This window comes from Pomacea canaliculata, linkage group LG14 (genome assembly GCF_003073045.1).
Source record: "Pomacea canaliculata isolate SZHN2017 linkage group LG14, ASM307304v1, whole genome shotgun sequence".
NCBI classification, from domain to species: Eukaryota; Metazoa; Mollusca; class Gastropoda; order Architaenioglossa; family Ampullariidae; genus Pomacea; species Pomacea canaliculata.
Window position 1 is genome coordinate 5,243,100 of NC_037603.1, and position 16,304 is coordinate 5,259,403.

Here is a 16,304-nt window from a genome sequence, read left to right on the forward strand (position 1 = left end):
TTTTAGAATCAATACTTCAAACTTGTTTACTAGCATGAAAATTGAAGCTAAGTTACTCTATATACGGCAATGACGTCATCCGTACGCGCAGGAAGTTTATAAAAGAGAGGGAATTGTGGGACTCCGCCATTGCTGCACAAAAATGGCGTTCACAGGAGACTCTAACGCGCCTCTGCGCGAAGTTAAACGGGTACAGTTTGGTATACTGAGCCCAGACGAAATTGTAAGTCACATACATATTTCATACATAACACTTTGAATAAAAATTACAGCCTCTCCCGTTTTAGTTGTTTAATTGATCAGTCTTACTCTTCCAGAACTTCACAATGTACACATTACTTTGTCAACGCAAGATAGACCCCTGTTGAGGTTTCTAACAAATATCAACTAAATATGGTAATCTTGATTTAAGATTTTAATTAACTTCATTTTCACACTCACAGAATAAAAGTTAAGAAGTAATTTTACTTTAAAGAGTCAGTCCTTGGTACCGCGGGAGCTAAAGGCGCAGCACCTCAGCGATTGTGGAAAATCCGCGAAAACATCTAGACAGCCTCCTGATTTTAAATCTTAAATCACATCTTAAACACAAAAAAGTAAATGGCAGATAGCAGTAACAGAGGGGTTACTGATTTATGTGCTGTGTAATGTCTAATCATACATGGGTTTCTAAAAATTTTTTAACTTTTTTGAATATATTAATATTAAGTAAAGTACATGGTTAAATATTATGACTTATTTGCTACTTTCTTGACCTGTAGGTTAGCCATTCTAAGTTTAGAAAATTCTCAGAATTGCAGGAAATAGAGAAAATCGAAAAAATTTAGAATTTTTAAAACTATTTTGTTTATTATCTTTCTTAGCACGTCATTAGCAAAGTAATGGATGAATGTTGATGCTTTTACAAAAACCATACAGATTACAAAATTGCTAAAAATTACTGTTGTTGTAAAAACAAAATAACAGCAATAATATCCATTGCAGTGATATTTCAATTAAACCTGAAATGTTAAATTTCCTACTGGGAATATACATGTGAATGAATTTGAATACGTAGTAAATGACATTTCATTATTAAAAGAGATGAACTTAAAGGTGAAATATGGTTACACATGCCTCTGTTATGCATGTAATCTGATCTGAATACATCTGAACGAGTAAAGGTTTTTTTTTTTAAAGAGTAAAGATTTTCTTTAGAAAGATTATAGGTTGGTCATCCTGTCTGTAAACACATTAGCTCTTAGCCTGAAAAATGCAGTATCTCTTTTGCATATATTTTTAAATGTTTCAGGTTTTCAGTGACTCTAAGTCTTCAGTATGTCTAACATTGACAGCTATGATGTATTTTGTTTCTGTCATTTGGAAAAATTTTTTAACTGGTTGCATACTTGCAAAATTTCCATAAATAAAACTGATGGTTGAGTACATGGTAAAATGTTTCGATCAAAGCCATTAAAATCATTAACAAATAAATATATTTTACTAGTACACAGTTTTGTGCTCACTCAAATATCTTCTTTGTCTCATCAACTTAGTAATTGCAAGGTAAGTGGATGCTTTTGTTCCGAAAATACTTGACTTGATTTTCATGATCAACAGATAGAGCTAGTTGACAGATGCTTTCAGACTTTATTAAAAACATATTTTGTATATCTTTGTAGCGGAGAATGTCAGTAACAGAAGGAGGAATCAAGTACCCAGAAACGACAGAAGGTGGTCGCCCAAAGCTAGGAGGGCTTATGGATCCTCGCCAGGGTGTCACCGATCGAATATCTCGATGTCAGACATGTGCTGGAAACATGACAGAGTGTCCAGGTCACTTTGGCCATATTGAGCTTGCCAAACCCGTCTTTCATGTGGCCTTTTTGACCAAAATTGTCAAACTTTTGCGTTGTGTCTGCTTCTTCTGCTCCAAATTACTTGCAGACCCAGTGAGTAGTTCATTATATATTCACAGACACTTGAAAAATGCAATATCCTGTAGGAATAATATTGTTAAAAAGCTAGATAGTGGGGAAATTGTCTTGTCCACAGAATCCGTTTGCAGTACTGCTTGGCTTTCACACTCTATCTTTTACACATTTTGGGAACTTCGGCAATGCTTTTAAAATATTAAAAGCCCTAGTCTTGTAGCAATCCTGTAAGTTTTTACCTATAAATATGTGACAGCAGTAACCATATACTTTACATGCAAGCTTGCTTAAAAATTGTGACTGAAAGTTTTGTTTTTTTTTAATTTTTGGAGGAAGGGCATCTCCCCTGGCCCTATCTGAAAATAAACCTCATGCTTCAGGTTGTTTCCTGAAATAAATCAGGCTGCTAATGGGAGAATTTTTTTATGTTGAAACCAAAAACAAAGTTTTTTTATAATGTCATCTTCTGTTCTTTTAATTTCTTTAAAACATTTTTAAAAATTTCTTTTTTCTTATCTTTACAGGAGTCACCCAAAATGAAAGACATCTTGTCTAAATCCAGAGGCTACCCTAAGAAAAGACTAGCTCATGTATATGATCTGTGCAAATCCCGAAGAGCTTGCGATGGGGGAGATGAAATGGAGAAGAAGAACAAAGATGCAACAGAAGAGCAGGAGGACTCTGTTCCTAAGGTGAGAGCATTTAAAATGTCTAAAGATATATACAATGTTTGCCATTTTTTATCTCCTTTTTTGAGCCAAGTGAGGAATAGTTATATCTGATAAAAAGGGATTTCCATCAGTAAGGTTATTTCATCTACTCCCTTTATACCTCATTACATATTCATGATTCTCATCCTTATTTAAACTTAATGATAAGTACATTTGAAAATTTCAAAGGGGTTAATGGGTGGATTTTTATGTATGCAAGAAGTTACCGTGAATCAGTTGTAGCTAACAACAGCTGTTTTCTTTCAAGGGCCACGGAGGCTGTGGTCGTTACCAGCCTACCATACGACGCAATGGACTTGAGCTAGTTGCTGAGTGGAAGCCTGACAAAGTGAATGAAGAGTCACAAGAGAGGAAAATTATCCTTTCTGCAGAGCGTGTTTTGGAAATTTTCAAACGCATATCTGATGAAGAGTGCACGTGCCTGGGCATGGATTCAAAATTTGCTCGTCCTGACTGGATGATTTTGACTGTTTTACCAGTTCCTCCACTGCCTGTGAGGCCTGCTGTGGTCATGTTTGGATCAGCAAGAAATCAGGTATGCCCTGTGTTAATGGTGTTTGCTTTTTCTTCCACTCTCCTCCACGTTTCTCTTATGTTTTAGGGATATGTTTCTTTTTAGGGCAGCGGGTCCAATCCAGGACTAAGTATTGTTTGTTTTCACAAAATTTTCTGTGTTGTATAGCATTTCATTTAAAATAAATTGGTATTTCTGTGTGTGTGTGTGTGTGGCTGTGTTACTTCTTGCCCAGGATGATCTAACACACAAACTGGCAGACATTGTGAAAGCCAACAACCAGCTGCATCGCAATGAACAAAATGGGGCAGCAGCTCACATTATATTTGAAGACACCAAAATGCTGCAGTATCACTGTGCTACACTGGTGGACAATGAAATACCTGGTCTGCCAAAAGTAAGAGCCTCAAGTTAAATTTTCTTTAGTTTTCTCGAAGTCACCTGAAAATCTTGGCAATTTTGTGGATTGTTGGTCTAGGATCTTTTTCCAGAATAACTATATAAAGTTTGAATAAGCTAGGGTGTAAGCTATCATATTTTGATATTTTCAGAAGTCATCACCCATTTGTGTTAAAGAAACACCAAGGGTTTTCACATGCTGTAATATTATTTTTATCAAATTTGATTAAACGAGGGTTTTAAGCTATCCTGCTGTGGTATTTTTATTTCAAGTAATCACCATCCATTTGTGCTTGTGAACCATGAACGGTTTTGGTAGGTTACGATTTTATTTATCATTCCCTTTGTTTCTGAGTATCATCTACATGCCTAACGTGTACAGTAGTATGTAGGTTACATCCTTTTTTTTTCTGTTTTTCTCTCAGGCTGTGCAGAAATCAGGTCGTCCTTTAAAGTCAATAAAACAACGACTGAAGGGCAAAGAAGGTCGGGTGCGTGGTAATTTGATGGGCAAGCGTGTGGACTTTTCAGGCCGAACAGTCATTACTCCTGATCCAAACCTTCGTGTTGATCAGGTTGGAGTGCCCCGCTCAATTGCCCAGAACCTAACATTTCCTGAATTAGTGACACCTTTCAACATTGACAGGTTGGTTGTACTTATTGCAGTAAGACCTGGGATTTGCTGACATGTTAAGCTAAAGACTGTTTCAGCATGACAGGTGTTATCACAGCAGAGAGATTATGATATTCTTAAACCCAGGAATGACAAAGATTCTCACAAAATAAGAGAGTTATGAGAGAGCATAAAAACATTTGATAACAAATCCATGAAAGGATATGTCCTTACATAAACCTCACAGGCTGCAATAAAAAAAATTTCAGGGTAAGTTTTGTATTTATTATTGTTACACTTTTATTTCTGTCAACTGGAGAAGAAATTTTTTAGTGTGGTTAAAAAAACAGTAAGCAAACTCAAGGTATCTGAGGTGTGCAAACTAAGATTTGGTTGGAGGTGGGAGTAGGTGATATTTTGCATCTCTCAGGACCTTGGATCTTATTGCACAGAACACGTCCTATACTGCTACATTTCGATTTTCTTCCAAGTTTTTCAAATTGACAATGACTTTGTTTTCCATCTTCGCGAGGAATGGGGTTTGATATAATTATACATTTGCATGATACTTTTTCCTGTATTGCTGAAATCTTGAAAAGGAGACTTGAGAAGCTTGAAGATTTTGTGGCAAATGTTTTTGTACTTTAATGTATCTTTATGTTATTATTATTTATTCAGAATGCAGGAGGCTGTTAGAAGAGGAGCTAACCAGTACCCAGGTGCCAAATATATTATCCGTGACAATGGAGAGAGAATTGACCTCCGCTTTCATCCAAAATCTAGTGACCTTCATCTCCAAATTGGCTACAAGGTTTGTGGCAAGTCTGTATTGCAGAAGAGAGTACCATAACAAGAGTTTTGAAACCCACTGCAAGTTTATTCTTTGCTTTAACTAGATGGTCTTTATGAAAATGTTATGGTGTCCAATCCAGTATCAACAGAGCTGATACTTTGTATATTCTGTCTTAGGTTGAGCGCCACATGCAAGACAATGATGTTGTCATCTTCAATCGCCAGCCCACGCTACACAAAATGTCTATGATGTGTCATCGTGTGAAAGTTCTGCCCTGGTCAACATTCAGATTGAACCTTAGGTTACTATTATTTACTGTATTTGTCCTTAAAGTGTTACCTTGGTCTTTTTTAACTTTTCACTCTTACATATGCTTGTGATGTTTCTGCTATAAACAGTTCGTGACTGGATCTTCTTATTGCAGTGTAACTACACCCTACAATGCAGACTTTGATGGGGATGAGATGAATCTTCACCTACCTCAGTCATTAGAGACACGGGCCGAGATCATGAACTTGGCTGCTGTTCCCAGGATGATTGTCACTCCTCAGGCTAACCGACCCGTCATGGGTATTGTGCAGGACACGCTTACTGCTGTGCGCAAGATGACTAAACGAGATGTGTTTCTAGACAGGGTAGGCTCCTCCTTTGTGGTGCCTTTGGACACTTTGATGTGTAGAGTACAGGCTGAGATCTTGTTATAAATTTGATCATTCCAAAATGTATTTTCTGTTTTCACTTAAATCAAAGCTAGGTTAAATATTATTTCTTTTAGCATGGATGTTGTGCAATCTTTAAACTGCATGTGATGTGCTTTTTGTAAGTGTTGTTCTGGATTATTCAGGCACAGGTCATGCACCTCCTTATGTTTCTGCCTACCTGGGATGGTCGCATGCCGCAGCCAGCAATTTTGAAACCTCAGCCGTTGTGGACAGGTAAACAGATCTTCTCTTTGGTCATTCCTGGGCGTGTCAATGTCATCCGTACCCATGCTACACACCCAGATGATGAAGATTCTGGTCCTTACAAATGGATATCACCTGGAGACACTAAGGTAAAGAAAATAATTATATTGGCTTGTTGGAATTCAAAGAGACGTAAAGTTTTCATCTGTTTTGCTATGTACCTAACATATTCAGTTACGAGGAATAATAGAAACTAATAAGCATCTCAGTGAATCAATAAGATATTTCTTAAATCTAAATGAGCCAGGTTTTGATTGAAATTCAGTCACATTTGCATCTTGTGAATGAAGCATTTCTGTCAGAGGCACCTTAAAAAACAGCTGCAAGAAATTAACCATTAAGTAACCATTAAGATGTTTAATAAGAACATCTACTCATCGTCATTCATGTCATGCAAATCAACAGGTGCTAATTGAAGATGGACAGCTCATCAGCGGTATTTTGTGTAAGAAGACACTTGGTGCTTCCTCAGGCTCTTTGCTGCACATTGTCTTCATGGAAATGGGACATGAGATTGCTGGAGAACTGTATGGCAACATCCAGACTGTTGTCAACAACTGGCTTCTCGTTGAGGGTCACAGCATTGGTATTGGTGACACTATTGCCGACCAGCAGACATACCATGACATTCAAGAGACAATCCGAAAAGCTAAGGTTTGTGTTTAAAAAATCCTGCTGTCGGACTAATTCAATGTTGAATGCAAATTCTGTGGCTGCTTCATTTGTGAAGTGCAGAGTGGTTTAGATAGCATCAGAGTGTTAACCTTTTATAAAGGATGATGGCTTTTTATTGTAAGACTTCACATTTTAATGAGTTTACTTTCAATTCTTTTTTCCTTCTTTTGATCAGGGAGATGTGATTGAAGTGATTGAGAAGGCTCACAATGATGAGCTGGAACCTACACCAGGTAACACTCTGCGTCAGACCTTTGAGAATCAGGTGAGCGTTTTTCCAGCCATCTTTATGAACACTTTACCTGCATTCATAGAGTTGTTTTTGACAACATGGAGTTTTCCCTCATCTAAAAGATTCACACTGGCAAGCTTTAGAAAGCAAAGCTGTACATAAAAACTCTAACAAGTTAAATAATTTAAAAAGGTAAGCTGAAACTTTCAGGGTCATCACATTTAAAATCCAACTAAAGGCTTTTGTACGATCCAAATACTTTCCTAACAGCATCCTTACTTCCTGTGAGAGATAGAATACATATATTAAATGTTTTTAGGTGAACTCATCTGTCCTATTTCTTGTCTGACAAAGACATTAAGTGTCCAGCTAGCCACTATTTGTTTGTTGTTTGCAGGTGAACAAGATCCTGAACGATGCCCGTGACAAAACTGGAAGTACAGCCCAGAAATCACTTTCAGAGTTCAATAACTTCAAGGCTATGGTCGTTGCTGGATCTAAGGGGTCAAAGATCAACATTTCTCAGGTCTTTACCAGTTTCTGTAGTCTTTTTATGGTTTACTGTGTCAAACAACAAATTGTGTTTGCATGCTGTGGGAACATTAACGTCATTTTTAAGACATTGCATCAGAGAAAATAACTATTTTTCTAGTTCACAAAAGGATAATGCCATTGCATAAATTTGGTTTGCTTCATTGGATTCACAGTCATTTATAAATATGATTCTGATTTTGATGCTGTGTAATGTCCAACAGGTCATTGCTTGTGTGGGACAGCAGAACGTTGAAGGAAAACGAATCCCATTTGGCTTCAGGTACCGGACACTGCCTCATTTTATAAAGGATGATTATGGGCCTGAGTCCAGAGGGTTTGTAGAAAACTCATACCTTGCCGGTCTCACACCATCTGAGTTCTACTTCCATGCCATGGGAGGACGTGAAGGTCTCATTGATACTGCTGTCAAGACAGCAGAGACAGGTGAGGAGCCCGTCATTAATGCCTCTACTTTTTTTTTCCTTATAATTTTTCTACCTTCTTTTTTCAAATAATTGATTTGATTTTACAGTAATAGGTGGAAGATGATGAGTGGCAAGTGTGATTAAAAGTCTCAGAAATAAGAGGAAATGTTGTTTTCCTCAGGTTACATTCAGCGTCGTCTGATTAAGGCTATGGAGAGTGTCATGGTGAAATATGATGGAACAGTCCGGAATCAGGTAGAGCAGCTCATTCAGCTGCGCTATGGTGAAGATGGTTTAGATGCCTGCCATGTAGAATTCCAGAGCTTGCCAATGTTCAAACCTTCAAACAAGGTCTTTGAGCGCCAGTTCAGATTTGATGCAACGAATGAAAGGTAAAAACATCTTTTCTTTTTAAAAAAAAAAATACTTATATAAAAATAAATGAGCAAAAATATAAATCGGCTTGTTGCTTTTGTATAATGTACTTTTTTAAAATGCTTTATTTGGAAAAAATGTGCATCCTAAGGAAATTAAAAAAATGGATAAAATCTGCAATCTGACAACTCTAAAGATTTGAGAATGGTTTTTACCCATAAATTTAAAATTAGTGACTTACTGTATGACATTCTGACAGCCCCTGAATCAGGATTTAATGGGGCAGGAAAATGAACTAATCTGGGTTTTATCAACTTAACATTGTACAAATTCCATAAACAGATTTCATTATTTCCCTGATAACAACACATTTATTAGAAGAGTAAAGAAAGAATTAATTCATTCCCATCCATCATTTCTATGACAGAGCCATGAAACGGTGCCTTAAAGAAGAAGTCATCAAGGATCTGATGGGAAATGCAACAACCCTGGCTGAATTGGAACGGGAGTGGGACCAGTTAAAAGATGATCGCATCAGCGTGCGGCAGGTGTTCTCTAATGGTGATGCAAAAATTGTTCTGCCATGCAACCTTCAGCGCATGATCTGGAATGCTCAGAAGATCTTCCGTATCGACAAGCGCAAGCCCTCAGACCTTCACCCAGTTAAAGTAGTAGAAGGTGTGTGATTCGAACTGAAGCTTGCTTCAATTTGCCATATCTGTTAGTCTTAACAAGCTAAATGTATAAGTTATCAAATGTATATATTCTTATGCATTTTTTTTTAAGTCACTGTAAACATGTTCATCTGATTTTAGGGGTCCGAGAACTGTGCAAGAGGCTTATGGTTGTGGGAGGTGAAGACAGAATTAGTAAACAAGCCAATGAGAATGCCACACTTCTGATGAAGTCTCTCATCCGCTCCACACTCTGCTCAAAGCGAGTGGCAGAAGAACACCGCTTGTCAGCTGAGGCATTTGAGTGGCTGATTGGAGAGGTTGAAACACGTTTCCAGCAGGCACAGGTAAGTCTTTGTACTTTTTAGGGATTAAGCAATGGGATACATGTTTTTAGTGGATTTAATCATGGCAAGAACCCTGTCAGGCTGCCTCAGACCACTTCTAATGAATGGTTGCTGTATACTGTTCAGGCCCACCCAGGTGAGATGGTGGGAGCTTTGGCAGCACAGTCACTTGGTGAGCCTGCAACACAGATGACACTGAACACTTTCCACTACGCTGGTGTGTCAGCCAAGAATGTCACACTAGGTGTGCCTCGTCTGAAAGAGATCATCAACATCTCCAAGAAGCCCAAGACCCCATCACTGGCTGTCTATCTCCTTGGTCAGGCTGCCAGAGATGCTGAAAAGGCCAAGGTATTCTTTTTTGTTTAATCTTTTCATGGGGTAGCATGTAGCAACAGATAAAAGAAAAGAGAAATTTAAAGGCAAGAACCGTTGTATTTTGTACACCTGTGAACTGGTGACTGTCTTTTTTTTTCATTATTATTATTTAGAAAGATGTTGAACTCATAGTTTTCCAAAAATTAGCCCTAATAGAGAAGTATCTACACTATGTTACCTCAGCAGATCACTATGGTAACAGTTCTGTACTATGTTTCATATATAAACATGCCAAAAGTTCTGAGAGAACCAGTTAATTGTGTGTATTCTTGCAGGATGTGCTTTGTCGCCTGGAGCACACAACACTTCGCAAGGTTACTGCGAATACAGCCATCTACTATGATCCAGATCCCATGAATACAGTCATTGCTGAGGACCAAGAATGGGTGTCCATTTACTATGAGATGCCAGATTTTGATGCCTCACGCATATCACCATGGCTTTTACGCATTGAACTCGATCGTAAGCGCATGACAGACAAGAAGCTTACCATGGAGCAGATTTCAGAGAAAATCACTGCAGGTGTGCATTTTATACATATGGCAAGCATTTGTGATCAGAGAGATGACAATTTTATTAAATTTTATTTTTGTTTTTAACTGCACTATTTTTACTGGGGTTTTCAGACAGCTGTGCATGTTGTCCACATGCATGAATTTTGTAGGACCCACCAGTCACATTTTGATAAAAGAGCTAGTTGGAGGAAAAAATCTATAAACATAGTTTCCTTCTCAAAATGTTCAACATTTTTGTTGCAGGATTTGGTGATGACTTAAATTGTATCTTCAATGATGACAATGCTGAAAAACTGGTTCTTCGCATCCGTATCATGAATTCTGAAGAGAACAAGCTTCAAGAGGTTGAATACTTGTGAAATGTTTTTGAACAATTTGGTTCCTGAATTGTACTCCCAGCAGGGTCAGACAAAGCATTCATCTCTATAGCACATCAACATAACAGGATTAGAAACTTTGTTATTCAAATGCTTTCATTTTACTGTTAGCTCATTTTACTACAGAACTTAGATATGCAAAAAATGCAAATAGTTTCTGATTTAGGTAGCTCAAAATTTTAATTATGCAGGCAATCCATTTGACTTTCTGATGTTCAAAATAGCATATGTCATGGAGAAATTAACATGATCTTTACAATACTCTCTGGTGTTTAATAGGAAGAAGAGGTTGTTGATAAGATGGAGGATGATGTTTTTCTCCGATGCATTGAAGCCAACTTGTTGTCAGATATGACACTGCAGGGCATAGAAGCCATTTCAAAGGTGAGTTGGAGCTCATTATTTTAGCCATTTTGTGTGAGAAAATGCTTAGGCTAGGTATAACTGTGCCCAGGGAAATGTGGGGCCAGGTGTACATGCATTTGACTGCTTATGTGTTCAGAGTTATTTGTATATTTTATATATGTCTTCACCTCTAGGAAGTATTACAACTACCTGGCTGTTAACCAGCTTTTTTTTTTTTTTTTTTTTTTTTTTTTTTTTTTTTTTTTTGATTGATGGGATTTTTATCAAATCATAGGACAATATAAAATTACCACATTTCCACAATTGACATCTGTGTATTTTATTATGCTACCAACATGATGCAATCATTATCCTTTTTTGCTGATGATGAAGTCACTCGGTGTTCAGCATCACAAAAATGCATTGTAATAGCGTTGCTGGTCTTACAGACTAAAAGTGTATTTGAATGTATAGGTGTACATGCATCTTCCCTCAACGGATGATAAGAAGCGCATTAGCATCACAGAGGAAGGGGAGTTCAAGGCTGTTGCTGAGTGGATTTTGGAGACTGACGGCTCAAGTCTGATGAAGGTGTTAAGCGAGCGGGATATTGACCCTGTGAGAACATACACCAATGACATTGTGGAGGTTTTCGCTGTAAGTCTGTTACATTGCTTTCATTTTTGTCTCTCTTTAAATGTTGTTAAGAATAACTAGGTATGGTGTGAATTTTTTTTTTTTTTTTAATAAGTTTCACATTGGATCAGCTGTTGATGCCAGTATTTGCCTTGAAATTCTCCAGTTACTATTACCCTTGCAGGATTTTATGATTGTGCAGAATTTGTCTGATTTTTTTTATTATCATTATTTTTAGTTTTATTTCAAGATAAGAATGTCAGTAAATGCAACAAATATTAGAAATGAAACTCTGCTGTAAATCTTTATCTGCCCATCAAGTCATATACTTAAATTTCTGTTTTCAGACCCTTGGCATTGAGGCTGTACGGAAAGCCATAGAACGTGAGATGGGTTTCGTCATCTCTTTCGACGGTTCCTATGTCAATTACCGCCATCTGGCCTTGCTTTGTGATGTCATGACAGCTAAAGGTCATCTTATGGCCATTACTCGCCATGGCATAAATCGTCAGGAGACCGGCGCCTTGGCTCGTTGCTCCTTTGAGGAAACGGTATGATTTGTCATTTTGTTTCAGAACAGAAGTGTTTTCTTTCTTTCTACAAGGTCATCATGTGCATGCTTTTAAGTTTGTAATCATAACTCAATCTTTTGTTGCATCGCTTTCAGATGGTAACAACTTTAGACATAAGGGAAAATGTCATCTGACATAAGTAAAACTGATTTCTCGGGGGTTTGTGTTTCAGGTGGATATTTTAATGGAGGCAGCAGCACATGCAGAAGTCGATCCCATGAAAGGGGTATCTGAAAACATCATGCTGGGACAGTTGGCAAAGATCGGAACAGGCTGCTTTGACCTGCTCTTGGATGCAGAAAAATGCAAGTTTGGCATGGAGATCCCAACCAATGTTGGTGGGGGCATGATGGCAGGTGGGTTACCTGTGCATTATTTTTACCAATAGATAGTTTACATAAAAAATCTCAAGGAAGATTAAATTTTATTAATTTTTGGAAGAAAGTCTCAAAGATTGTACATGTATTTTATTCCTATACCTCTCTTTTCCTTTAGTCCTCTCTGTTTAGTTATCTAAGCTCCTTTTGTTGACATGTGTTGGTTAACATCATCAAAGATTGTTAGGGTAGTAGGAGAACCTATTGTAGTTTCTGTCATTTTTTACTTCAGGCGCAGGTACAGGCATGTTCTTTGGAGCTGCTGTAGCCCTTCCAGTGCACTTTCACCTCAGATGACACCTTGGAATGCAACACCTGCCTATGCCAGTGCCTGGTCGCCTGGCGTTGGCAGTGGCATGACACCTGGGGCTGCTGGATTCTCACCATCTGCAGCCAGTGAAAGTGGCTACTCACCTGGATATTCACCAGCCTGGTCTCCTCAACCGGGCTCACCAAGTTCTCCAATTTCTCCCTACATCCCATCCCCCATGGGGCCATGTCACCCAGCTACTCGCCAGCCTCTCCATCATACATTCCCAGCTCACCTGCCATGACCCCCCAGAGTCCTGGCTATTCTCCTACATCCCCATCCTACTCGCCCTCAAGCCCTGGCTACTCCCCTACATCGCCCAAATATTCCCCTACCTCACCCAGTTACTCCCCTACCAGCCCAAGCTATTCACCCACAAGCCCCAGCTACTCTCCAACAAGTCCTAGCTACAGCCCCACCAGCCCAAGCTACAGCCCCACCAGTCCTAGCTACAGCCCTACCAGCCCTAGTTATAGCCCCACCTCCCCATCTTATTCTCCCACCAGCCCTAGCTACAGCCCCACATCTCCATCTTATTCCCCAACCAGTCCCTCTTATTCTCCCACTAGCCCTAGCTATAGTCCAACCAGCCCATCATACTCTCCAACCAGTCCAAGCTACTCCCCAACAAGCCCCAGCTACAGCCCAACAAGTCCAAGTTATTCCCCAACCAGTCCTAGCTACTCCCCTAGTTCACCCAACTATTCTCCATCCTCCCCATCCTATTCACCTACTAGCCCTAGCTACAGTCCTACTAGCCCCAGCTACAGCCCAGCCTCACCTTCCTACAGCCCCAGTTCACCTAGCTACTCGCCTGCAAGCCCAAGTTATTCACCTAGCAGCCCTAGCTACTCACCAAGCAGCCCAAAGTATTCCCCAAGCAGCCCCAACTACAGTCCCACAAGTCCATCCTACTCGCCAAGCTCTCCTCAGTACAGTCCTTCATCACCAAAATATTCACCCACCAGTCCAAGCTATTCACCAAGCAGTCCCAAATATTCACCTACATCACCAACCTACAGTCCAACATCACCCCGCTATAGTCCTGCCTCTCCCGAGTACAGTCCAAGTTCACCACAGTACAGCCCCAGTTCGCCGCAGTATTCCCCAGCTTCACCTGCATATTCACCAGGGTCCAAGTACTCTCCTGCTAGTCCCACCTATTCTCCCAGTAGCCCCAAGTACAGCCCAACCAGTCCAACATATACCCCAACAAGTCCTCACTACTCCCCTTCAAGCCCAACATACACTCCCACCACCCCAAAATATAGCCCCACCACACCAACATATGCTGAAGAAAAGAAAAAGAAGAAAAAGTAAAGAATGGACAGCTTCAGGACAGCTTCAACCAACCGAGTGTACACCAAATGATGCAGCTAATCATTCAGTTATTTTCGCTCCAGATTTTACTGTGGTTGCTGTTGTTTGTGTAAAAGATTCTCACCAAATTTGTGTGGATATAATTCAAGAGTGGAGGTGGATAAGGACAAGCCAATCTTTGTCATCTTGCCTGACAATTGTTTTATCATGTTGGCATCAGTATTCTAAACAGCAGATCATTCACTAGCCAGATATACTGGTCTTTGTGCATGATGAACGGCAGCACTTACAGTCTTACAGAAGAATATGTGTAGGAAACGTTCATCACAAAGAAAGAACATTGCAGCATTTTTTTTTTTTTTTATTTTTGCTGTTGTTTTAAAGGAAAGTGGAATCAAAGGTTATAAACTACCAGAAGACTTTGCTAATACACCTGGCTTTTGGATGCAGAAGATTCTCCTTTTGTCAAGTAACCAGTGCAAAACAGAAACTAGACTTTGCAGCAAGTTTTCGTTCTCTGTTTGTACCTTGATTCATGGTATCCCTTGCATATGTGGTGGTAGACGTAAGATTGTTACTGGTCGTTTTCTTTTGACAAAAATGTCACAAAGAATGTGTCTTGAAAATTTATCACCGTACTTATGGGTTTTCTAATCCCAGGTGTTGGTCTAATTTCCTTTTCATTTTGAGAAACATGACCTGTAACATGATGGTGTTTATAATCTGTTGTGGCGTAACAGACTATATACGATCACTAAACATGAGGCACAAGAACACTTTAACACTGGCATATCAGCCATGTGCTTAAAACGTTGTTTTCTTTGCCACAGCCTTATCTCAGTTAGCCAACTACAACTTTCTAGTGTAAATATAAAAAATTATATAAGTCCATTTTTAAATAGCAACACAACTGTGGCTACTGCTGGGTGGCTTAAAATGCCTTAAGATTTATGTTCTTTTTTGGCTGTTCAACAGGGCAAATTTCAACTAACATGTTGCTACTGTTAATCACAAGCATGAAGCATGACTAAATACTTTTTTTAAATTGATGCCAAGGTAATTCAGTGCAGGACAAGAAATGCCTGTTAACTACCATACTATAGATGCATGGTAGAATCTCATATTTTTCCATGATTATTTTTTTTCTTGTTTTTGTTTTGTTTTTTTTTAAACCAGTCTAAGGTGACAATTCAAAACACAATTCAAAATGTCGTGTATTCATATTATCCTATGCGACTGCATCTGGCATTGAAAATGCATAATGTGGAACTATTTAAAATCAAGTCACATGTTTCATAACAATCTTGCAAATTGTGTGAAACTAAGGGTAAAATGTTGAAAAAAAATTTAAACATGTTCAAAAATTTTATGTGGTGGTTTTCAAATTTGTCTTTTTTGCATGACAGCAGTTTATATACAGAATATTTCCTTAATTTGATATCAAGGATCTTCATGAAACTTCTCAGTAAAAAAAAAAATGCTGCTCACCCTTGTGAATGCAGAAAAAAAATTCTGAGAAAAATGGTAACACTTGGCGCGAAATAATATAATTCTGCTGTATATAGTAATAAAAATTGAAGTTGATTGATTAGTTTGTTTTTGTCTTTTTGTATCTTCTTACTTTGCAACATTGCTCATTAATATTCAGTGGACAGTTTCACTGTTAACAACAAATAAAGGTCATGTTCTACAGTACATAGTCTAGTAGGAAAAAATATATATATAAATGGTGAAGGTCATCTAACCTTTGTTTAGGTCCTTAGGTGGTAAGGTGTTAAAAAACCTTTTCATGTGAGAGAGCTGCCCTATCTGTCCTACTTTGCCTTATCTTCTTGGGCTCTCTGTGGAGTCAGCATCACAGTGATATCTGTACTTCCAAGCTTCATTGTTGATAAATCCTGTTATGTCACCTTCCACTTACATATGCACATCAACTGATCTTTGGCAGTTGTTACTGCAAATTCTCAATCTTACAATGTTGTGCAGCAACGTTTGTGATGAGGCAAGTAGCTAATGACTCTTCTTGTAGTGTCCATAGGTTATATAATTGTGGCAGATTTTCCTTCTGTACTTAAAGTTACCAAAAGACACCGACATTCATCAAAGATTTCCCGTTCACATTTGTATCTGCTGTTACTGAAGTTGGAGACTTAACACTGTTACCATTCTACTCCTGTCTGTGCAGGTGTATGACAGTTTTCAACTGCATCTTAAGAAGGCTTCTGAATGGCATTATTCATGGACTGTATCATGCCACTGTTACATACAACTCAGCAACACATTC

The 16,304-nt window shown here is 38.6% G+C and overlaps 1 protein-coding gene across 1 annotated transcript; it reads left to right on the forward strand.

Annotated features, from left to right (window-relative positions):
* The first annotated feature begins 19 nt into the window (after positions 1–19).
* On the forward strand, positions 20–15,611 carry LOC112555697 (DNA-directed RNA polymerase II subunit RPB1-like). Its single transcript, XM_025224188.1, is given in 27 exon segments — positions 20–223; positions 1,662–1,931; positions 2,438–2,605; positions 2,892–3,179; positions 3,394–3,555; positions 3,983–4,203; positions 4,849–4,981; positions 5,140–5,264; positions 5,388–5,598; positions 5,808–6,017; positions 6,334–6,582; positions 6,779–6,868; positions 7,233–7,361; positions 7,591–7,813; positions 7,976–8,186; positions 8,597–8,847; positions 8,985–9,190; positions 9,317–9,541; positions 9,844–10,090; positions 10,327–10,427; positions 10,740–10,844; positions 11,280–11,462; positions 11,789–11,992; positions 12,186–12,369; positions 12,623–12,652; positions 12,655–12,876; positions 12,879–15,611. Coding segments are annotated over 27 exon segments (5,871 nt in total). The 5' UTR covers positions 20–142; the 3' UTR covers positions 14,021–15,611.
* Positions 15,612–16,304: the final 693 nt, after the last annotated feature.